At 37.4% G+C, this 24,309-nt stretch overlaps 2 protein-coding genes across 2 annotated transcripts; both read left to right on the top strand.

The window, feature by feature from the left end:
* Positions 1-2: 2 nt before the first annotated feature.
* arf3a (ADP-ribosylation factor 3a) lies at positions 3-7,038 on the top strand. Its single transcript, XM_055189329.2, has 5 exons — positions 3-138; positions 1,858-2,019; positions 2,111-2,221; positions 3,810-3,934; positions 5,474-7,038. The coding sequence occupies exons 2-5, from the start codon at positions 1,872-1,874 to the stop codon at positions 5,633-5,635; spliced, it is 546 nt and encodes a 181-aa protein (XP_055045304.2). The 5' UTR covers positions 3-138; positions 1,858-1,871; the 3' UTR covers positions 5,636-7,038.
* A 4,887-nt stretch (positions 7,039-11,925) lies between these two features.
* On the top strand, positions 11,926-24,024 carry phf8 (PHD finger protein 8). The gene is made up of 21 exons (XM_073875335.1): positions 11,926-12,290; positions 12,375-12,460; positions 12,679-12,796; positions 12,971-13,131; positions 13,221-13,362; positions 13,461-13,647; positions 15,474-15,636; positions 15,816-15,903; positions 15,992-16,098; positions 16,180-16,271; positions 16,368-16,457; positions 16,539-16,850; positions 16,937-17,022; positions 17,781-17,947; positions 18,036-18,121; positions 18,208-18,326; positions 18,471-18,787; positions 20,566-20,661; positions 20,742-20,851; positions 21,415-21,796; positions 22,762-24,024. Exons 1-21 carry the CDS (start codon positions 12,193-12,195, stop codon positions 22,848-22,850), a joined length of 3,096 nt encoding a protein of 1,031 aa, XP_073731436.1. The 5' UTR covers positions 11,926-12,192; the 3' UTR covers positions 22,851-24,024.
* The last annotated feature ends 285 nt before the right edge of the window (positions 24,025-24,309 follow it).

The raw sequence follows: 24,309 nt of genomic DNA, 5'->3' as shown, positions 1-24,309 counted from the left end.
GTGTTTCATTGGCATTTTGTGTGTACATCGCTTGATATCGCGAGAGGATAATGGCTCTCATGTTTGCACTTCTGTTATCGCGAGAGTGGGGAAGAGTGACTTGCGTGAAATTATCTGGTGTCGGCGTCTGAGCCTGAGGTGAGTAGGGATGGTGCGAGACGTGGTAAAATATCATGGCTATTTAAATGCATGAGACATTATTTATGTAATAATATTATATATCAGCTATATTTAAATGCCGTCGTAATTAAAAAACGATCAATATATAGACCGACTGCTGTGGTGTCGTGACAAAATAAGAAATGTTAAACGAAATAATGCATTGCATGGTGGGATATTGGCCGTTTTTTATAAGTATTGAGATCTGTTTTAATGGATTATAAAGCATGTTTTACAACCATGTAGTCATATATCTCAGTGTGTAGGCTGACCTTATTCAGTTCTTTAAAATATATTTCCCAAAAGCATCTCTAAAAGCATTGTTTTTATTAAGTAATATGTTATCAGCACATAAAACCTGATCACATGTGGGCTGCAGTATTTTTGGATAATATGTTTAATAAAAGTCTTAAAGGGATAGTTCACCCAAAAATATAAATTTGTGTCATTATTTCCTCATCCTCATATTGTTCTAAACCTGTATGAATTCAACACAAAAGAAGATATTTTGATAATGATGGTAAGCACACAGCTGATTGTAACCATTGACTTCCATAGTAGGGAAAACAAATATTATGGAAGTATTATGATAAATAATGAAGAAGAAATTGAATACTCATTGAATTCCATCGTGTTTGTTTTCCATACTATGGAAGTCAATGTTTACAATCAGTTGGTTGCTTACTGTCATTTATCAAAATATTTTCTTTTGTGTTTACCAGAAAACAAGACATACAATTTATACAGGTTTAGAACAGCATGAGGGTGAGAAAAAAATTATGAAATTAAGAATTTAAATTTTTGGGTGAACTATCCCTTTAAATTTTCTGCCATTTATTTTAAATGGTACATAAGGATGTTAATGGCATGTCACCATTTGATGGAGGATGGGAACTTTCTTGAAACATATTTTACCTCCTAAAACCCGAGCTTTAGTTTGTCTTTTTTTCAGATTTTTTCCAGCTATTTTGGGGTTAGGAAGAACAAATAAATATAATAACCAAATATTTTTCTTTGAACATGAAGCAGTGTATTTGTCCATATTTGTGTACAACAGGTTCCAGTTACACAGAATTAAGTATTATGGTGCAAAAAAAATTGATGTCTGCGTATATGGACATTCAGGTCTTAGGAGGTTAAAGAGTAGGCCTGTGTATATATGTTAGGTCCCTGTTTGAATGTCAAAAGTACATTTAGGTATTTAGTAGACACTTTTATCCAAAGTAACTTACATATACATGCATATTGTGTATGCATTATGCAACATCTGGAGTAGACTAAAGTTGTGGCTGTGTTTTTATGTGTGTGGATTTATCTTTACGTTTTTCTTAACTCTGTTTTCAGTGTTCTGTTTCTGTACACATTTATTTAATCAGCACAAGTCTTGAGTCATCATAGTGTTATATAAGGCTGGATCAAGATTACCTAACATTAATGTGACATCACTAATATCTTAATGAAGAACTTTATGTTTGTGTCTGCTTCTGTTTTTAAGGACAGGGAGACTTAATTGTGTGCACTCGTAGCTACAATATTTATCCAAACCCCCCTTATAGGGCTACTGTAAAATGTAAATGCATGGTCTCTACTAAAAGATCTAAATCATTTAAACTTTAATTGTTTTCAAAAGAAAGATGCAAGCAAAATAACATATGTCAATAAAAAATCTGACCCTAGATTTTTTTTATGTTGGAAAAGGCAAACCAGCTACCATGGGGAACATTTTTGGCAACCTTTTGAAGAGCCTCATTGGGAAAAAGGAGATGCGAATTTTGATGGTCGGACTGGATGCAGCTGGAAAGACCACAATCCTGTACAAACTGAAGCTGGGAGAGATAGTGACGACCATTCCTACCATTGGTGCAGCACTTTTCATACTTAAATCACATTAAAAATATTTATATTGTTGTTTGTTAATGATTCTCGTTGTGTGTCTCTTTTATTGTTACAGGTTTTAATGTGGAGACTGTTGAGTACAAGAATATTAGTTTTACAGTGTGGGATGTTGGCGGTCAGGACAAAATTCGACCTTTGTGGCGTCACTACTTCCAGAACACGCAAGGTGAGAAAAGGAGTCATGCACATCCTACACATGCAAACAAGGCTTTGTCAAGTCAGGTTGGGGTAGTTATTCCTCCTGCGCGGTAGGGGAAGAAACAAAATACAATGTCCCAATGTTATGTGTCACAGTGCAGAAACAATGAAGGTCTTTACAAGATTGGATACATCATAAGCAGACAATAGATACAACTATTCTCAGAGTACAATAAATGAAGAGCTTAGATGCAAACGTCACAAAACAACACCTTTGTCAAAAAATTAGATAATGATATTAACTAAATGCTCTCGGCACATATTATACATGAATCAAATAATTTTGCTTCAAATCTGTTTAATCTTTCAGCCCATTCAGAAATACTGGTTTGTTGGCAGAATCCATTAAATGCCACAACTTTTTTAGCAAACTCCTCTAAGTGCACGGGAGAAGAAGTGAAGGAATGACGGTGCACATATATCCTGGTGCAAGAGTATTTTACCCGAATATATTAGGATAAAGTAAAGAGTAAAAACTTTTGGAAAGTTTTTAAAAAGTGCAAATTTGTGCATGTCCTTAGAGGGTTTTGCAGCCAAAGACAGTCAAATTTGTTAAATGGGTCAATGACGTGATGTTAATTATTTTGTGTCCGTATGGTTCGATTAAATGTAAAAGTTTCAAAATAAATTTGCAGATTACTTGCATACATACTCTTTTTTGAGGAACAAGTCTAAAATGTTTGGTTTATTTCATTTTGAAAGAATATTTGGGGGATAATTGCAAAAATGTCAACGTGGTGTAACCGATCTGTGTCAATTGGTGTAACTAGTATTTTTTTTAAATAAAAATATAAATATATTCTTTATAAAATGTGGAATAAAATATTATCATCTAGTTTAGTGTAATAAGATTTTTTTTACATACATTTTTACATCATTTGTCAAAGATCATTAAGAAAACACAGCTGTTTTCAGCATATGTCAGGACAAATATTACAAAAATGCATTAAAATTTACATTTAGAAATAACTAATAAAATGATCTTTTAAAATATATATTTATGATTACGCCTAAATGCCATCAAGGTGGATAAAATATTTAATATTTCTCATTCTTTGGCCCAATTGGCGGTTACACCATTTGACATTTTCAGGTCCATTCATAAAAATGGTGCAAATGTAATTTTTTATTGCATAAAAAAACACTATGTGCATTGAAATAAACCTGATGCATGCTTTTAAAACAAGTTTTTAAAAAGATTTTTGAATTTCTCATCTTGCCAAACCGTTTTTGTTACTGACCCAGTAAAATTACTAAATTGACATTTATAAAAAATAAGGCATTTCAATTACTAATAACCTTTTAACTTACAACCTCATTTACAAGAAAACATGTCAGATGCACTTAAAAGGTTTTGCATTTGAGCTCTTTAAATATAGTTATGTGCTTCATAATTTTCAGTCAGTTGGCTTAATAGAGTCTTTTAAAATGTTTCTCTTCGAATTATTATTCATATCTCACATTGATACAGCAGGGGTCTTTACTCAGACCCTGTTATTAATTGCTGCCTCTCTATAGCCACATTTCCCCCACATCTATTCCCATGTGTGTTAAAGGTCTGATCTTCGTGGTTGACAGCAATGACCGTGAGCGAGTGAATGAAGCCAGAGAAGAGCTGATGAGGATGCTGGCAGAGGATGAACTGAGAGATGCTGTACTCCTCGTCTTTGCCAACAAGCAGGCAAGTTACGGTCACCAGTGCCCAGCAGCTTTTCTTTTCAAGTCAGAAATGATTCATTGACATTAGCAATGCAGTTTCCATCCACCAATTTAAAGAATTCCTATGAGCAACGGTTTCTGTTTCATATGGTTGAACTTGGTTTTATTAATACATTGACTCGGTTGCACGGTGCTCGTAGAGGTTATGATGCTGAGAAGTAATCCAAGGTAAAAAAAATTCTGTTAGTGTGCGCTTGTATGCATATGCCCCACCTTCCAGATGGTGAGGTGAAAACAGCCTATTTTTGGGGTGGATGGGATCTCTGATGATTTGGAGAACTTGTTGCCGGCAGCAGCGGTTGTTGAGGGGTTTGGCCAGTAGCCGAGTACTAGTGATGTACAGGGCAGCTTTTGATGGTGTGCAGCTGTCATATTATAGTGTAATACAGCAGGCCATGATGCTCTCAACCGCTGCATCTGTGAAAGTGCTCGGATTGGAGAGATTATGTGTCTGTGTCTTAGGTTATGGAAATTGTTGTTTGTTGGCAGTTTAGTCCTAACAAGCAGTGCAGACCACAGATTTTTATGTAATGTAAGGGTATGATAAATATATACACCACCAGTTAAAAGTTTACTTACAGAAATGTTTCTCATGAACTTAAAAAATCTTGAAAAATAAACAGTCAATAAGAGCTCAGAATAGTTTCAGATTGATTCTATGCAATGGGTAGATGCTAAAATATATGTTTTTATGTGGGTTTTTTCTTTAGAGACATCATATAATTCCCATAGTTACTTTTTCATAGGTTCGCTGAGTTTATTAATATGCAAAAATGTTGAAGAAAATATAAATAACAAATGAGTAAATGACCTTAAACGTTTGACCGGTAGTGTGTATATATATATATATATATATATATATATATATATATACAAATTTCATCGATCAGGTATATAATTTAAAGAGCACCTATTTCATTGCTAAAAAACAACGTTATTTTGTGTATTTGGTATAATACAATGTGTTTGTATGGTTTATGGTTAAAAAAAACACATTATTTTCCCCATACCTTACATTTTTTTACACGTTGTGATTGGCCTGAATACCTTTGACGTCAACCGGAAACTTGACGCTTTTTACCATGTTTGAAAGATTCGGTAGCTAACAGGAGTTAACTTACAGGCTATAAGTTCGAAGCAGATTGAGTTATGATATTTTCGCTCTTGTCTACATCACCAATCCCAGGAAGTAAACTGCTGCCTACAATCCGTGTGTTTGTTGTACTCAAAGAAAAGAGATTTACGTTGGAGACGATAACTCGCGTCATCGTTTACTTTGGAGTTTGTACCTTTTGCATATCGTTAACATGTACTAATACACACTTACACACCAAAGGAACTGTAAAAAACGTGAATCGGACAATAGGTGCTCTTTAAACAAAAAAAACAGTTATAAACCACACCTATTAAATTGTTATAAAATGACAGGAAAGTGAGCCAAAAATCCCATTGTGGATTTTCAACGATCCCTAGGTGTCTATATTTCTGTATTATTCTACAGGATCTGCCAAATGCCATGAATGCTGCAGAAATCACAGATAAGCTGGGTCTCCACTCCCTGCGCCACCGAAACTGGTATATCCAGGCAACGTGTGCCACCAGTGGAGATGGTCTGTATGAGGGCCTGGACTGGCTGGCAAACCAACTTAAGAACAAGAAATGAAGCAGACTGAATCCATGTAAAACTGATGGGAGAAGAGTCACCTGAGTGGGAGCTCATCAGGGAGTACCAGTTTCTTTTATTCAGTTTACAAGTTGAGACCAATGGGAGCCAAGTCATCTCAGACAATTGAACAATCCTTCAGTGTATTCCCTTGCTATGCCCCCAGTAAGCCCTTTTCTCTTTATGCCATGACTGATTTATGTAAAGATGGGGTGGCAACCATGATGTTCTTCTTTACTTGTAAAAGTATAGATGGTTTGCTATTTTTTTTGTAGTCAATTGGATTTAGAAATCACAAATGAAAGATGATATTCTATTACTTTTGCATACTGTAGACATATAATAGAGAGTGAATGAAAAGCTTTTACTTATGTTTGTGAGGAACTGGAGACATAGAACAAGAGAACCCATGCGCAGACGACATTGGGGAGTGAACACAGAACATTTATTATAAATAAACATGAAAACAAAAGCCTGCGAGGGGGCAACACAACATTAAACATGAATTACTAACACTGACTAGACATAAACACTCCGATGAAATCATTAAACTGAAAGACCACGAAAGACTGCATAACATGACACGATACAGCACAATGATTCAGCACAAGACAAGAGACAAGAGGAGATTAAATAGGGGAAACTAAACAAGATAACGAGGGCAACACAGGTGAGAGGGATGAACTGATAATGAATAATTAACAGGGAGAACAAGGGGCGGGGACTAGAGACGAGACACCAGAGGCACATGCCACAATAAACAAGGCATGAGCCTCCACACGAAACAAGAGACTGTCAGAACCCTGCCACCACTATAAAACATAAATATAAAACAGACTCTCGTGGCAGAGTCCTGACAATGTTACTGTGAAATATGGAAGTAACTTTTAAATGCAGGTCATTTAAAATATAATAGCTGTGAAACCTGAAAAGATTTGTTGGTTTTGCTAGTGTTATCATTTTGCTACTAATAAGTATCAAATTGCATTGTTATTTATTAGCATATCAGCCAGACAGGTTGCACAGGTTGCAAAGCATTTTGATTTGTTTGTTTGTACATAGATAGAGGGACTCTTTCTTGTAATCCTCGTATCAACATGCATATTTTAAAATAGCACATTAATTCATATACATAAATAATTTGGATTGAGCAGATGCTGTGTTGGTTCAGTTCATTGGCTAATAATGGCATTTGTTATTTGCTGCTCATGCACGCTGTCAATGTTGTTGTTGTGTGTACTGTCAACATGTTTGCGTTGAATTTTTGGCATAGTTATTCTTTGTTAATGATGCATGGGCAGATTTAAAGAGAACAAGAGTACATTTCTAGACCTTTGATTGGTGATGTCAAATGTAATACGTTGTACTCTGTATATTAAAATTCATACACTTCTGAGTAATAATATCAATGATTATGGTTGTGTGTATGTGTGTGCAAAAGAATGACTAAGTGTGTTTATATTATATATTACACCCTTAATAAAGTATGCATTTAGATAATTCAATCTAAATAAAGAAGATGTATTATTTCTTGTGAAATGTCCAGTATGTATGCATTATTAATAATCTCTTAAATCATATTTTTGAAATAAAACTAAATAATTTAGATATTACCACAAGAAGTACATTTTTAGGTTTTCTCGCAAAACATTTTTCTTTGGATTAAAAAATCATCTGAAGTATAAACAGGTGTTTGGTCTCCATGCTTACAAATTATTATTAAATAACATAACGAAACACTCAAATAAACTCTAAACTATAACCAAAACCCACATGCCTAACAATGTAAATCCCATAAGAAGTTCATCCGCTATAATTGCTTCCATTCTAGGTTTTTTTTTTTCAGAATTGCACTGAAATTTTGGGTGAGGGGTTTTCTCCGCCATTCGATGGTTTGGTGTACAATTATAAAATTAGTTTCTGCATGCCAATAATAATACACACCACCACAGAATGCCATAAATCTTATCTTTGCAGCGTGAGACTACAAACAAACAATCAAAATGTTGTTTTACATGATAGCTGTGTGGTTTTAGGTTTGTGGATATTTCATAGGGTGCTCAGAAAAGTCTAGAAATTAGAAGGGAAGTCTGTTTGTTTAGCAAGATGCCCAGTACCTCACCCCCTTATTCTCTGGCCAATCCCACACACACCTCCCTGCTTGCCCTCACAGTGTGTGTCTCCAGGGGTGTGACAGCAGTATGTGGGTCAGTGCTGCTCCCTGGGTTGTCAGCCCCAATGGCCCCCTGCAGGCCAATCATAATAGCGGCACCACGGCGGGTGCCATAGCTGGGATTCCCTCCCGTAACCGGGGCGCCCTTGCCCAGGGCACAGACTCACTGGCAGCAACGCAGCAATCAATTCATCAATGTGTGATGGGAGCAGTAAATGCCGAAGCCAGGCCAGCCCACCCCACATCCAGGCCATGGCCACCAGCACTGAGGCTGAGAGGCAGAACTAGAGAAATCTGGATGGTGTACAGCTGGAATGAAGCAATGTGGATTGAGCAAGAGTGTGGGGATTCCATTCAGTATATAGCAGACAGTCATGAGACAGGTCTCACTTTAAAATATAAAAATCACTAGGCAGTTACTGAAACTAAAATGATGACATGGCAGGTATGAACAAGACTGAGAAAATTATGCACATTTGTACAAAAACAACATGTAGTTGAACAGTGCTGTAAAAATCTAGACAATGAGGGGAAGGCATTATCCATAAGTCATTGATTAATATCGATTTTTCAACAATTATTTTACCTTAGATGTGGTTACATTCTTGGTGTGAGGCATTATTCTGCGGCCCCCAAAACCTTTATGTGATGTGACCAAGTCTGAAAACCCAAAAAACAAACATTTCTATATTTCTATACATTAAATATTGTATAAATATTCTACATATTGTAAAGAACATTCTGTAAAAATATAAGCTTGATATCTAGCTAGAGTAAAGCCATCACTAGTTGCCAGTAACTTATAGAAGATAAAGACTGAAAATGTTCATGTTCATTTAACTTCGAACAAATTGTTGCCTGTAAACAACACAAATGTAAAATCTACGGGAGTTACTGGCAGCTACACTGTAAAAAAATTCCGTAGAAATTATAATGTTATTGCAGCTGGGTTGCCGGTAATTTACCGTAGATTTAAATTTATGTTATTTACTGGCAAGAGTTTGTTCAAAGTTAAATAAATTTTAAATATTGACAGGTCTTTCTCTTTACAGAATGAAACTATACAATAACAGCCTCATGCAGAGCATTCTGGGAACCAGAAATCATCATCAAACTTTTTCCTGTTTTTTGCTTCAGATTTTGTTTCCCGGACTGTTTTGCTTGATGCCATTTTTTTAGTTTTACTCTGTAAAGACAAAGACTTGTAAATGTTTAATGTTCATTAACTTTGAACAAGTTACCGCCAAACCAGCTGCAATTTCTACGTAATTTTTTTTACAGTGTAGTTGCTGTCATTTTTACAGAAGTTTTTTACAGTGATGTAAATTAAGGATTGAAATCAAATTTTTATGCTTCTAATATAATAATAATATTAATAAAGACTGGCCTGTATTTCACAGAAAGGGTCGCATATTTATATGCATGTGTGTATAAATAAGTGCAAACAACCTCACACTTTTTAAAAAGATGCTTTTTTAAACAAAAATATATGAAAAAGTTAAATAAACATTTATATATAACCAACTGGTGAAAGCTTAATAAGTCGACATATTAGATAAATGTAAGTGGTGAAAGTATGTTGTTTAATAGGTTATCATTACTGTCAGTCTAAATCTTCCCATGCAGTCCCTCAAAGAAACCATTATGATTTAACAAGCCAAGTCAAATTTTGGTGAAGAAGATTAATGGTTCAACAGCATCCTTAATCGCTTAGCTGATGTCTCCATCTGCTGGGGTTTTTCGTTATAGACACACCTAACTTTTCAGTAAATTTTAAATTTATTAGTTTGGTCATTTATTTAAGTTTAGTCCATGTTAAAAATGTAAAAATGTCTTTGCCAAAATGTAAACATTGTAAATATGAATGTTTGTTTCATTGCAGACAGGATATGAGCTTTAATGAGAGGTTACTATAGTAATGATTTTAATATGATTATCAGTTAATATGTTAATTGTGTTTATGTATTATAACCAAGCAGCATCCAAACTTTATTCATGTCATACTATGTTGTTGTTTTACTGTGTAACATACTGTGATTGTAGAATTTCCAGTGAATGTAGAATTCCACAACACATTTACATTTCTTTTGCATTTATGCATATGGCAGACACGTTTATCCAAAGCAACTTACAGGGCGTTTAAGATTTAAGTTTTTTTACTTTTGTGCTAAATTTTTGCTCTACAAATTAGCACACAACACAACACAAAAGAGACAAGGATTATAGTGCTGATAATTCACATCCCTACTGAAAAATCCAGCTAAGACCAACATAAGCTGATGAGCTGGTTTTAGCTGGTCTCCCAGCTTGGTTTTAGCTGGTATTGCAAGCTGGTCTAGCTGTGTTTTGGTCACCTTTTAAGTTGGTCTAGCTTGACTTAGCTGGTCAGACTGGAAGACCAGCTGACCCACCAGCTTTGCCAGGCTGGGAGGACCAGTTTAAAAAAGCTACCACCACCTTAAACCAGCTACCAGCTTATGCTGGTCTTAGCTGGATTTTCCAGTAGGGATAGCTAAAAAGTTAGTTCATTTATAGGTTAAACAAATTATACTAAGTGGTTTTGTCCTATTTTTATTATATAATAATTTGTATTAAATAATTGAATAAAACAACATCATAATGTGACCCTGTCTGTGAAAACTAAATCTCTCGAAATGAAATTTTGATATAACGAGCATCAAAGTTTGATTTCATCCATTATTTCAATGATTTTAATCTTTTAGTCAGTATTAAAGATATCAGGGTTATATTTTATTTTTTACAGAATGTTTTTTACATTATGTAGAAAACAGTAAATCTTTAAAAATTACTTTAGCTGTGTTTTTAAGTGTAGGGTCACATATATGTGTTATATACTGACCATATAGAAATAACAGAGCCTTGTCTGAACAATCCCGTCTTCACTGTCCGAGAGCGCGCCATGCAAAGCAGCTATATTGTTCCCTCTCCAGCAGACAGTGGTCGCTGCACGGACGGATCGGGATGGATTTATAGTACTCGGGGTCGCAACGTTATGAATCTCATAAAATATTTGTTTATCGGTTGTGGAGTGTGTTTTTTTGAGAACCTGCGTGATTTGTTTACTCACTCTACTCTGTTGAATACGTAAGAACGACAGAAGTATAAGGTAATAGTGAGCATCTTGTTTTGTTAAAGTAGGCCGCATAGGCCTCGGATTTTCCCAAACATTCCGTCCGGAATGTAGCGCTCGGCCCACGGGACACTAGCAGCACTCTACACACGGTAAGACCCGACAGCGCTTCTCAACATTGCGCGCGCTGCAACAAGTCTTTGTGTTTTGCAATGGGTTGTATAATAAAAATCTCTTTATTTCAGCTCCTATATACGTTTATGTTTATTTTAGTGAGTTTGTTCAGTAACGAAACGTGTTTAATGTAGTAAACACAGAGATTAAGCAGATTTACGTAGTTGAACGTTGATCGGTATGCTATGTTATTAGCATACTAGCTAGCTGCCAGCTGTTGTGTTCAAACGAAATGTTTTGTTTTTTTTACTATCAGAGACCGCGTTAATGAATAGGCACGATATGATAAAATGATTTAAATGAATAAATCATTAAAATATATCTTACTTTACAGTTGAATGTATATACTCTGAATAGCTTACTTTTTACTCACATCGTCTCGTTGTTTAAAGATGTTTAAAGTTAAAGATGTGCATCTGCATACGTTGTGATTCAACGTGTGAAATGAACGTGAATAGTTAACTTACGTGTTTATATTTTACACAGTTTATTACCTGATGATAAGGTAATAAACTTTTATATATATATATATATATATGTGCAGTAATATAACGCGCATAACATGACGCTTCGCACAAATGCTTCTGTAATAGTACCAATCTTTCACGATTAACAATAACAGATAACGTTAGGTTAAAACCCTTGACATTGTAAGTATTTCATACTCTTCTCAGCCTTTTAGTGTCTTTTGTTTGTTTGTTTGTAAAAACCAGCAGTCAGTGTTGATGTTTACGTTTAGCCAGCAGAGGTAGTAGGTAACCAGTAACCACAAATGATAAAATTACTGTGTTCATATCAAATATGGATTTAACTTCTTCACATTACTGTTTTTGGGTATGAGAATTTAGTCTATTTTTTTAATAACTAAACATCTCTGTCTTGACACGGTGCCCAACCATGGTATGCACCTAGTGCCCTGACTGCAGCTGTCATCGTAGCAAAGCATTTTCTTCGGTTGATCAAGAGATGTTCCCACTGCCAATACACTTCATCTACAAGGCTGATGATAAACCACTTTAGCGTAAAGCTGACGACTAATTGAAGTGTGTTGCCTGTCGTAAAAGGAGCAATACCAAGTTAAAGACTTTTTGTACATTGACTTTGGCTAGAAATTTCAGAATGGCATCTGTTCCCGTTTATTGCCTCTGTCGCCTCCCATATGATGTCACTCGATTCATGATCGAGTGTGATGTTTGTCAGGACTGGTTTCATGGAAGGTGGGTTTGAGCTTTAAGAGTAAACAATGAAAGATTATTGTATCCGGATTGTTTCTTAATTCTTGTTTGTAATTTTGTATGTAGTTGCGTTGGTGTGGAAGAGGACAAAGCAGCAGATATTGACCTGTATCACTGTCCTAACTGCCAAGTGACACATGGACCTTCTGTTAGTAAGTATCATGCATGCCCTGGCATCACCTTTATCATATTTTCTTTGTCTTGTAGCAGAGATGTACTTTTTTTTATCATTAAAGGGGTAAAATAGCTCTGTCTGCAAATAGAGCCTATAATAATAAGTCAAACATGTAATGAGAATAGACAGCTTATCCACATACAGCAAACGTATGGAAAGAAGCTTGTTTAAAAATGTGTCATCTATTCATCTCAGTGCGTAAACGGCGAGGTGGTGTCAAGCACGCAGATGCTGGAGGGAGAGATTTGGGACGACCCGTTAAAACCGGCAGCGCTCAGTTTGTCAGGGAGTTACGCAGTCGCACGTTTCCTAGGTAAGGTTATTTCATGTTATTCAAATTAATGCTTACACAGTCAGATGGCATTTAACACCAGATCAAAATCCTACTATGTTGCTTATATCTTTGTTTTAGACTGTAAAGTACCAGTACTCCCATTTAAATATGGTAAAAATGTATGTGTGACGTTCTTCATTGTTTGTGTTTAAGTGCTGATGAAGTCCTCCTGAAGCCGACAGGAGCCCAGCTAACAGTCGAGTTTCTTGAGGAACGTTCCTTTAGTGTCCCAGTCCTGGTTCTCAGGAGAGATGGCTTGGGGATGAATCTGCCCCCATCCTCTTTCTCTGTAACAGATGTGGAGCATTATATCGGTAAACACCTTTAATCACGTCAACAGTGCAGTTTGCTACATGTTCGTAAGTCATTTTTGTATAGAAACATGTTGTTTCTTGCATCATAGGTGGGGAAAAGGAAATTGATGTGATTGATGTCATCCGCCAAGCAGACTTAAAGATGAAATTGGGAGAGTTTGTCGAGTACTATAACAGTCCAAACAGAGACCGAGTGCTCAATGTGATCAGCCTGGAGTTTTCAGACACAAGGTACTTATCAGATGTCATTACTAATTGATTGCTTGTGGGCTTGGTTTAGATTTTTTTGTGGTGACAGTCATTGTTAAAATGTTTTATTTCTGCCCTAGGTTGTCAAATCTGGTGGAGACACCAAAGATAGTTAGGAAGCTGTCATGGGTGGAGAACCTCTGGCCTGAGGAATCTGTCTTTGAGAGGCCAAATGTGCAGAAATACTGCCTGATGGGGGTGAAAGACAGTTACACAGACTTTCACATCGACTTTGGAGGAACCTCTGTGTGGTACCACGTACTCCGGGTTAGTTACTAATCACTGTATTTTCTATAAGTCATGCAACAACATATAAAGAGTTCGGTTCCAATACGCGATAAACGTCATTTAAAACAAATTAGTTACCACCAAAATCAGTATTGTATCAGGTCAGTATTAAAAAGTAAATTCTTAATTTTACGCAAAATCCGATATCCGCCGGGTTATTCTGTCATTTTTTCTCCCAAAACGTGATAAACGCCACTCCTCCTTTTCTGCAGAATGCAATAAATCCACTCAACAAATCACAGCGCACCATTCCATGCATTGTAAACAACAATGGCGGCGCATTGAATACACACAGAATCCTAGTTTTCCTCATCTTGTACTTCGTGATCAACAAACAAACAAAAACAAAATAACACTTTTGATGTCATTGTTAAACCTGTGGTGGTTTTCTGTCTTGGGCAACGGAAAAATGCCGGCTGTTGCCTGTTCTCGAAAATCGAGCAGGACCAAAACATTTTACAGCTGATCGGTGTCAAATAAGTTCAGCGACGACGTCCCAAGTATAACAGCATCAAAGACCGTGTTCTTAATATGACAAAGTAAGTGTTTTGATTAATCCCATTTAATGTATATTTTTTATAAGTGTATACCGATTAAGGGTGTTACGATTTCGATTTTAAATCGAAATCGATCGAAATTAAGTCACAACCTCAAACTTCGAATTAAAAAATGGGATCGTCGATGCTGTCACGCCCCCATGTCACGTCCGGTCGGCTTGCCAAGCGGGGGAAAATAAACTTTCAGAAGTGCCTTTAAAAACATCCATCCAGCGGAACACGATTTATATTTTAAACACAAGGGATGTATTGCTACAACTCCTTGAAATGCATATCATAAACAGGATTACTAGTGATCTGCCTTCGGACAGAGCGCAGCTCTGCAGGTGCACGAGAGAGCCGCAAAGATGCAGCGGGTTATATTTTAAACAGGTATAGTTTGCCTCAGCTCGCATGAAACGCATACAACTGAACAAATACGTAAGGATTATTACTTTAGTTTATGTTTAGACTTTGGACAGATGCGAGACCGCGTGCACGTGAGACAGAGAGAAGCGCCGCTGCTTATGACGCACCGGTTTTATTTCAGATAATAGGAGTCCAAGACGCGCGCATTAAGTCTATCTGCGTGCAAGAAGGAATTCTCTCTCTACAAGCTCTCTCGCATAAAGTAAAGCCCACAAACCCCCATGCGAGGAAAAGCACGCAATGTGCATGTTAATGTGAAACTATAATAATATTAATAATAATAATAATAAAGGCATATAATTTTTTTCTTTAAAAAAAATCATTTAAAAATCGAGAATCGCATTGAATCGTGACATCAGAATCGAAAATGTAACCGAATCGAGGATTTGGAGAATCGTGACACCCCTAATACCGATAGTCAACTAAATGAATTTAACATGGCAAAGATGAATTCACATTTATATATTCAATAGATTTATAGCATTTTGAAAAAAAAAAACTTGTTATTGATTTACTGCATTTTGTGGGGGAAAATCATAAATTTTATAATAAATCTTTGAAAATCAAATTATGGATTTTAATTTGTAATGTTATTATTACCTAAAGATGCTATGTGAAAGTTTGTAACAGAAAATAGTGGTTTTAATTTGTTACTTTCTTGGTATAGAAAACACATTTTTTTCCGAAATAAGTAAAAAATGGATTTATTGCATTTTGGAACCAAACTCTTTATATATAAAGAAATGCATTTGTATGTGTAAAAGAGGCGTTACTGTTTAATTCCTGAAAAAAGCAAAAAGTGCTTGTCATGTTTATACCCTTTTGTTTGTATTCCTTCAGGGTGAGAAGATTTTTTACCTCATTCGTCCCACCGCTGCTAACCTGGCCCTTTTTGAGCGCTGGAGTTCATCCTCCAATCAGAATGAGTTGTTTTTTGGAGATCAGGTAGACATGTGCTACAAATGTTCACTTAAGCAAGGCAACACCCTCTTCATCCCAACAGGTAATTTGCCTTGCGTCACATCGCGCACACAGCACAACAGAAATATATATATTTTTAAATAAGATATAACTCATAATGTCCAGATAGTAAACAACAGTTGCATGGCAAGGAGGGCTAAAAATAAATTATATTGAAATTAAGTGTTTTATATTTCTTCATCCTCTGTTGCTTGATACCAGGGTGGATTCATGCTGTCCTGACCCCTGTGGACTGTTTGGCATTTGGGGGAAATTTTCTTCACAGCCTCAATATTGACATGCAGCTTCGGTGAGATGACACTCCTATTTGTTTCCCAAATGTAATCGCCCTTTAACTGGAACTGATCTATTTTGAATTTTCTCTTCTTTTCCATCAGTGCCTATGAAATAGAGAAGCGCCTGAGCACAGCAGACTTGTTCAGTTTTCCAAACTTCGAGACAGTGTGCTGGTACGTCGGAAAGCATTTGCTGGACACTTTCAGAGGTGAGTCCTCTCTTAATAAACAAAGGCCTGTTTTCTTCCCTGCAATATTTATTTAGTTACTACTCTAATCCACTTTCAGAGGTCTGAGAGAGAATCGGCGCCATCCTGCCACTTACTTGGTCCATGGGGCCAAAGCCCTCAATAATGCTTTTCGTACCTGGACACGGAAGGAGGTAAGTTTCAAAATAGCATATGTCTTAAAATACCGTTGCTCTGCTTTTATAAACTATATTGGCTGTAATTGTAATGGTTGGTTTTGTGATATTCAGTCCTTGGCTGAGCATGAACACGAGATTCCAGAGAACATAAAGACCCAGCAGCTAATAAAGGACCTAGCTAAAGAGATACGCCTGGTTGAGGTGAGAGCAGCTCTGGCTTACATTTTTTTTTAAAGAAATCCATCAATATCTTACCGAAATTTTTGCTGTGCTTCTACGCAGGATATCTTCCAGCAAAATATTGGCAGGAGCGGTACACCGTTTCTTGGCTCACAGGGTCTTCCCTCTCCTCACCCCAAAGCTCTATTAAACACTTCCCTCACTTCTGGTCGACCGCCAGGTAAAAAGAGAGGCCCGAAGCCGAAGGACGGGTTTGGAGGAGGGGGCTTAGGTCCTCTAGGAGTGAAGAAAAAGAGCCAGAAAGGCAAAGAGATCAAGACAGAAGCCGGAGAGCTGGATCTGCTCGAGATTCATACTAAACACACGCTCAAAAAGTTCCAGCCAGGGTGCAAGGTCAAAAAGAGCAAGCTTGAGTTTTTTCTTAAATAAATAAAAAATCAACTTGCTTGGTGCTAAATCATGCATTTTGTAAATTATACAATTTGGCTTTCCAGCTTGAGCTACCTGATGACTGTCTAGATGACTTTGAAGAGACGATCAACAAAAGCAAGCTCAAACTCGTGCTGACTAATGGAAAGATACAAGGGTAGGATTGTTGTTGTTGTTGTTGTTTTTATAACCACTTTATCCTTATATTAAAGGGACACTCCACTTTTTTTGAAAATATACTCATTTATCAGCTCCCCTAGAGTTAAACATTTGATATTTATCGTTGTAGAATCCAGTCAGCTGAACTCCAGGTCTGGCAGTACTACTTTTAGCATAGCCTAGCACAACCCATTGAATCTGATTAGCCCATTAGCATTACGCTAAAAAATAACCAAAGAGTTTCGATATATTCAATGGCTGCTGGAGGCGGAATGATATTGCGCAGTGCCCAAAAATTGTCCCTTGCTATTGAAAGTAACTAAGAGGGACTGTTTTCAGGCGCTGCGTAATATTATTGCTCCTGCTGCGGCCATGTTACGGCAGCAAAGTCCTTGAATATTACGCCAGAATGAGATTATAGTTCCTAGCCATATCGGTAGAAAATTTAATTTTCCGTTGTTCTTAGTACCCGATTTAACTACAAAAGAGTCAAGTTTTAAATAGGAAAAATATCCAAACCCTTTGGTTATTTTTTTGTGCGATGCTAATGGTCTAATCAGATTCAATGGATTATGCTAAGCTATGTTAAAAGTGCTAGCGCCAGACCCGGAGATCAGCTGAATGGATTCAAAAACGGTAAGAGTCAAATGTTTAACTCTAGGGGAGCTGGAAAAAGAGCATATTTAAAAAAAGGTGGATTGTACCTTAAGGATTTTCAATCTATGTGATGACGCTGTTATCTCTCCTCTCTTTTAGGAAGAAGGGTTTTGCTGGCAGTGCTAATGGAGCGGGGAGTTCACTACAGCAGTTCCAGCCTCACATGAGTACTTTGTCTGACTTTGATTCAGAAGATGAGCTTCAGATTGATGAAGCCCCTCCACCTCGACGTAGACCAGCTCTACCAAGCAAGAAGAAACTAGCTGGTAAAAGTTTGCCTCCGTTTATGTATTATACTCGCTTTCTTTGTGCTTGGCAACAACAAAGATCACAACTGTTATTCGGCTCATTAAGGTCTACCAAGGAAACTACCTCGGGCCAAACCATGCAGCGACCCCCATAGAATTCGTGAGCCAGGAGAAGTGGACTTTGATATTGAGGTATAGGTCTCTCTTGGACAGACTTCTTATATTTTTTTCTAGGTGTTTAGTTGTCACTGGTTTTAGAGCTTGTTGTTATTAAATAGGAGGATTACACCACAGATGAAGAGATGCTCACAGTGCAGGGTGTAAAAGGGGGAGCAGGTGGGATTTTAGACTTGCTCAAAGCAAGCAAACAGGTGGCGGGTCTGGATTCAGCACTGAGGTACATCACAGATTAACTTATTATGAGCTTATTCACGTTCATATGGAATATAAAATACATAGCTGTAATTTCTCAGCCTATGAAAAGAATAATCATAGATTTTGTGTAGATGTTAAATTTATTTGTTTTTCCCATGTTACCCAGTGAGGAAGCACCAGCATCCCCCAGCACCCGAGATGCTATCCAGGGCATGCTTTCTATGGCCAACCCTCCATCTTCCTCATCCTCTTCCTCCTCTTCCTCTCCTCTGTCTGTCTCCGGAGGAGGTGAAATGCTGGGGCTAATGAAGGAGAAAGGCAGAGCTGGATGGGTGAGTGGTGGAGTGAAGAAAAGCGAGAAAAAGGCCACCATTGAGAGGCCGGGCAAAAGGACCATCAAACGTCCAGCAAGGCACCTCAGTGATGAAGATAGCCTGGATGAGCAGGAGACGCTGGGGACCTGCTTTAAAGACTCTGATTATGGTTAGTATGTTGATACATGTCTAAAGGGGGTCGCACACCGGCCGCGCAGCTCAGCGCCGCGACGAGGACAATTTGGAGGTATTGTAAACCGGAAGTGCACATTAAATAGCGCGAGCTTCGTCAGATAGCGTCTACTTCAAAATGCAAAATATACGTTAGCAGCCAATGTTAATCCTTAAAGGATAATTCCGGTATTTAACACTTTGAGTCTCATTTCTGGTTTGTTTTGGATGAACTACAGTGATGGACACAGAAATTTTGACAATGGGTCGTGTCTTGAGTTTTTGACTTGTTTAGAAGCGTCTCTTGACTGCTTCAGAATGGAAGTCAATGGCAATGCACAAACATGTCATTAAAACAACACTTAACGGTCATTTTCAAAACTGTGCTACTCACCGAGTGGTTCGTGGTGTTCGTTGATAATTAAAAACAAGTTGTGTAGCGAAATACAGTTTCTGTCGTGTTTTATTTGGCATTTTGTAAAATTCCATTGACTTCTCTAGGAAGACGCAATGCTCGCTGATATATCACTCCGCCGCCGGGAAACAGAAAAGGGGCTGTTTACTCTCAGAAGAAATTTTTCCCATATTTGTAGGGCTGACATTCGATTCGTGGTTTGACATTCGATTTTCAGTTTTGAGATTCGAATATATATATATATATATTTTTTACAGCGTTAATGCAGAGCTTTTGCCAAGCAGGAAGTGCGCTTCACGCTCCCGCTCTATAGGTGGCGCAGAGAGACCAACATCCAGAGCCAACAGCAGCACTAGTGGAAGAGATCACCTCAAACGGAAAGCACGCTTCCTGCTTTGGCATTCACGCTAATAGTGTTGTAAATAACGTTCAGTTTCTTGCAAAAACTGATTGATTTGCTTCACAAGACATCAATATGTCACACGGAGTTATGGGGGATTACTGTTGTATTGGATATATATGCTTTAGCTCTTAAAGTGTGCGGATCTGTTGACTTGCATGACGGAGCACTGGGGTTTCTGCTAAATATTTTCTTTATTGTTTTGCTGATGAAAAAACATATTCGATGGTGTAAGTGTTATAAATAAACTTGATTTTGAAAGTATACTACCGTTTTATTACAGTTTGTTGGACTACGTTCATTCATGCTTCAGACTCAAATATAGAGCGGAAGTATATACGCGGTTGTGAGGTATCTGAAAAAATAGTTCCACTATAGCAAACAACACGGATTGAAATCATACATTGCGCCAATATATTTGTTTTTAATCATCAACGAACACCACGAACCACTCGGTGAGTAGTACAGTTTTGAAAATGAACGTTAAGTGTTGTTTTAATGACATGTTTGTGCATGGCCATTGACTTCCATTCTGAAGCAGTCAAGAGACGCTTCTAAATCAGTCGAAAAGTCAAGACACGACCCATTGTCAAAATGTCTGTGTCCATCACTGTAGTTCATCCAAAACAAACCAGAAATGAGACTCAAAGTGTTAAATACCGGAATTATCCTTTAATGATTTGGGACAAATATGATGTTATTTAATGTTAAACTATGTGAGTGGCGCGGTGTGGCGCGATAGGGCTTTGAGCAACTTCCTGAGTCACAGCTGGGTGGTGCGGACAGGCACCACCTGGCGGCGCCGCTGTGCGTATACTCATAGAAAACAATGTGTTCGTTTTTTTTTTTTTTTTTGAGCGGCGCTGAGCTGCGCGGCTGGTGTGCGATCCCCTTAAGGGTTAATAATGTCGCCTCATTCTGCTTTAATAAATATATATTTACAAAAAAAATCTTTCTGCAGTGTATCCATCACTAGAATCTGATGAAGAGGACCACATAAGCAAGTCTAAAATGAAAAGAAAGCGAAATTGGGACGATACACCTTGGAGTCCTAAAGGTAACCCCATTCGTGAAACTAATTTATTGATTGGTTAATTTCTAGGCGGTTCTAGGCATGATTTGTTCTTGTATCCTCAGCTCGTGTGACCCCTACACTGCCCAAGCAGGAGAGACCAGTAAGAGAGGGTGTCAGGGTGGCATCTGTTGAAACTGGGCTTGCGGCTGCTGCTGCCAAGTTGGCACAGCAGGTGAGTTCATCATTTTTGTCTTGATTTTGAGTGACCAGTGGTTATGTTTGAAGCTGGTAAATCACTCATCAGCTTATGTCATTTGTGATTTTGTGTGGTTTGTGGGCCTTAGGGGAGGGCAACACCGTTTTTCAATATTTTACAACATTTTTCAATATGTTCTTGCCTCAACTTAGATGAATTAATACATGCCTATCTTTTTTCAATGCATGCCATTCATTCCTATGGCTCCAAACAAACGTTTTATTTTGTGCCACCATACTTAATCGTGTAACTACTCATGTAACAGTTTTTAAATAGGGAAAACATGGAAGTGTTTGGTGGCTTCTAAATTCATCCCTGTTTGGAGCCATAGGAATGAATGGGGCTAGGCTAAATGCTAACACATTCGCGAAGCGCTGTACAAAGATAAAAAGTGCATGAATTGAAAAAAGATGTATTGATTCATCTATGTTGAGGTAAGAACAGTAAAATATTGAAAATCGGTGGTGTTTTCCTTTAAGCAAAAAGTATTATTTGAGTTATTAGATGTGCCTAACATGTTTTATTTGCTTTAACACTAGGAACAACAGAAAACTATAACCAAGCGAAAATACACGAAGAAGAAAGTCTCTCAGGAGAAAGTACATTCTGCAGCTGTCCAACTCCAGCATCAGCCAGACTCTGCTCCTGTTTCTCCTATTCTGCCTTCTGAGCCTCCAGTGGACTGCATTGTTGAGGATCGGAGGGTAGAGATGTATTCTGCCAGCTTGATGGACCACGAGTACACCGCAGGACCGGGTCTGTTCAGCCCAGGAGGGCCAAGAGGCACCGGCGCCATGGCACCTGGTGTGTTCCTTACTTCAAGGCGACCCTCACTCTCTCCCCAAAACAGCAGCAGCTACTCTCCTTCTCCCCTATCACCTGGTGGACTCGGTTCTCCAACATCGGGAGGATCATGCCAAGGTAATTAGAATGAGAGTTTAACTCTTTCGCTGCCAGCATTTAAAAAAAGTTGCTAGCCACCGCCAGCATTTTTCATGATTTTCACAAAAGTTTAATGCCATCCACAAAATGTTCTTCTTTAAATATATAAACATACAATATATCAAATGAAAGAACAGACTCTCTGCTTTCAAACAAAAAACCTTCATTAGTTCTCTTGTAATATGTAGGTTTTTTCAAAAATACCAAATTTTGAGCAAAAAGCTGAGAGAATTCCATTTTTGTGAATGACTTTTAACTGAGATTTCTTTCAGCGCAATTCTCAAAACATACACTGAGTTCTTACTGTGGGTTCACACCAGCCGCATTTGATGCGTCAAATTCACGTCTACCGCGTCTAGTTTGCCGCTTGAACATTGTGAAAGCCACGCGTGAAATTCTAGGCAAATTCTAGAGACATTCACGTGGAAATTCGTGTCATGGGAGGGGCTTCTGCGACTCCACTCGCTTACTGTAATCACGTCACTACTAGTGCAAGCTCCTGATTGGTTAACGCAGCGCGTTTTTCCGCCAAAGGTAAAAATTTTCAACTCGTGCGTGTCAACGCTCAATTCACGCTAACGAGGCGGAATCGTGTCTACCGTGTCGCGTTAAACGCCGCACGTCAACGCGTCTTCACATTGACTTAACATTGAAATCACTCTTACACGTGAGGCGTTACTTCTGGGTTGCATGAGTTGCGGAAGAGCGCCACCCGGTGGATAATAGCAGTATTGCGGAAAGCCGGAAATACTCGTCATTGGCAGGGAAGCGTTTTCTCATTAACTCGTCAATGGTGGCGAAAGAGTTAAGATCTTATTGAAGAACAACTACATTTTGGTGATGTCACATCCACTGTTTTTGGTGGAATCTTGCAGCTTTCTGTGTGAGATTTGTCGCAGAAATGTTTGGATATTGTGTTAAAAATCTTCTCTCTTTTTTTACAGGGAAACGTCCAAAGAAAGGACTTGCAACAGCTAAACAGAGACTGGGAAAGATCCTGAAAATACATAGAAATGGCAAGCTTCTACTGTGAGAGGTCACTCTAGATGATAACATGAAGAGAGGAGACTGCAGGGAACAATAAGGATTGGAAAAGACTAAAATGATGACTGACTGATTTTGGTGTTCAAATTTTTCATTATTCAACTTGCAGTGAGAACAATTCTGAAGGGAAACCCTAGTCATGTAAAGCAGTTGGCTTTTAGCATGGTGTTGTAGAATAGAAATTTTGTTTAATAAGCAGACAGATGAACATTAAAATTCATTTATGGATGATGGTGAGGGATTACTGTATTGCTACAGTTTACTTTCACGTTTTCATCAATTGGTCTTTACCTCCAAAAATCTACTTTTGGGTATGTGTACACTCCTCTCTTTTTCCCTTAAGCCGTCTTTGTATCATATTTATTAAATGACCTCAGTTGTAACATTGTACATTTCTAGAAAAAGGCAGAATGCACTTGATGTTAGATCAAATTGTTACCTAAAGCCGTCGCAAATGGAAAGATCACATTGTTCAAGTAGATCTGATCACTCGCTTATTTGTATATTTGACTTCCCACTAATATGATGTTGATGGTTGTTTAAATTGTCAAATGGATGAGAGAAGATCAGATTAATCTTCAGTACATCAAGTTTGAAATTTGTAAATGTGCATCAACAGCTCCTGAAGCCATCTTTATCATTTGTTTACTTTCTTTATGTAGTATGTGCTAATATCATATTATTTTATATTATAGAAGGCAATTTGAACCGTTGACCATCATTTCTGTAGATTAAGTCCTGTAGTGGTCTTTTGCTTGTTGAAAAATGTTTTTTATCTTGGTGTACTAACACATTTTTATCAACAATTGTATTTAGATGTCTATATGTTTTAAGTTTGTTTTTGTTTTATTACAGCATGGGCAGTAATATTCTGCCATTGTTTGGCCAGCATTAGATAAACATTTTTTGTTGGCTTTCCCACATATGTCCAAGTTAAACCGTAGACAGCTGCGTTTGAGAACATCTGAGGATTTGGGGAGTTCAGTGTACAGATTGTTTTTTGTTTATGGAAGAAAGATTTTATTGCATTGAAGTCTTTCTTGACACACCTTGTATAAAAATGTCTAGCATAAGTTTAGTCTGTTTTATTTGTATAGGGTAATTATGATGTTTTTTCACTGATGCTTATAATATTAGCAATGTGATAAAGTTAATGTATTTTATTGCTGTGTCGGTTCATTGTTAATTCCCTCAACTTAGTAATATTAATTGTAATGTCAATATACTTTTATAATACTTCATTCTAGCCGAGGTAAATATACATTTTCTTGTGATTTTTAATGTAATTGCAACAATATTTTTTTAGACACCTCCTTTGACCGTTATGTCCATAATCGGCACCAAAATTATCTTTAAACATGTGGGCCTGTGTAAATATTTTACTGTACATTTTTTTCTCATCTGACAATATCACTGATCTTTACCTCGTCGAACTGTCATTGTTCCAA

Source organism: Misgurnus anguillicaudatus, chromosome 13 (assembly GCF_027580225.2).
Source record: "Misgurnus anguillicaudatus chromosome 13, ASM2758022v2, whole genome shotgun sequence".
Classification (NCBI taxonomy): Eukaryota; Metazoa; Chordata; class Actinopteri; order Cypriniformes; family Cobitidae; genus Misgurnus; species Misgurnus anguillicaudatus.
Note: the sequence above shows the minus strand (reverse complement) of the source record. Positions and strands in the feature narration are given on the sequence as shown.

Excerpts from the sequence above, each read along its gene's own strand:
- phf8 (XM_073875335.1), top strand. The coding sequence starts at position 12,193 with ATGGCATCTGTTCCCGTTTATTGCCTCTGTCGCCTCCCATATGATGTC. Across the intron at positions 13,132-13,220 it reads AGATGTGGAGCATTATATCG|GTGGGGAAAAGGAAATTGAT; the intron begins GTAAACACCTTT and ends CTTGCATCATAG. Across the intron at positions 16,851-16,936 it reads TCAAAAAGAGCAAGCTTGAG|CTACCTGATGACTGTCTAGA; the intron begins TTTTTTCTTAAA and ends TTCCAGCTTGAG.
- arf3a (XM_055189329.2), top strand. The coding sequence starts at position 1,872 with ATGGGGAACATTTTTGGCAACCTTTTGAAGAGCCTCATTGGGAAAAAG. Across the intron at positions 2,020-2,110 it reads GACGACCATTCCTACCATTG|GTTTTAATGTGGAGACTGTT; the intron begins GTGCAGCACTTT and ends TTATTGTTACAG. Across the intron at positions 2,222-3,809 it reads CTACTTCCAGAACACGCAAG|GTCTGATCTTCGTGGTTGAC; the intron begins GTGAGAAAAGGA and ends TGTGTGTTAAAG.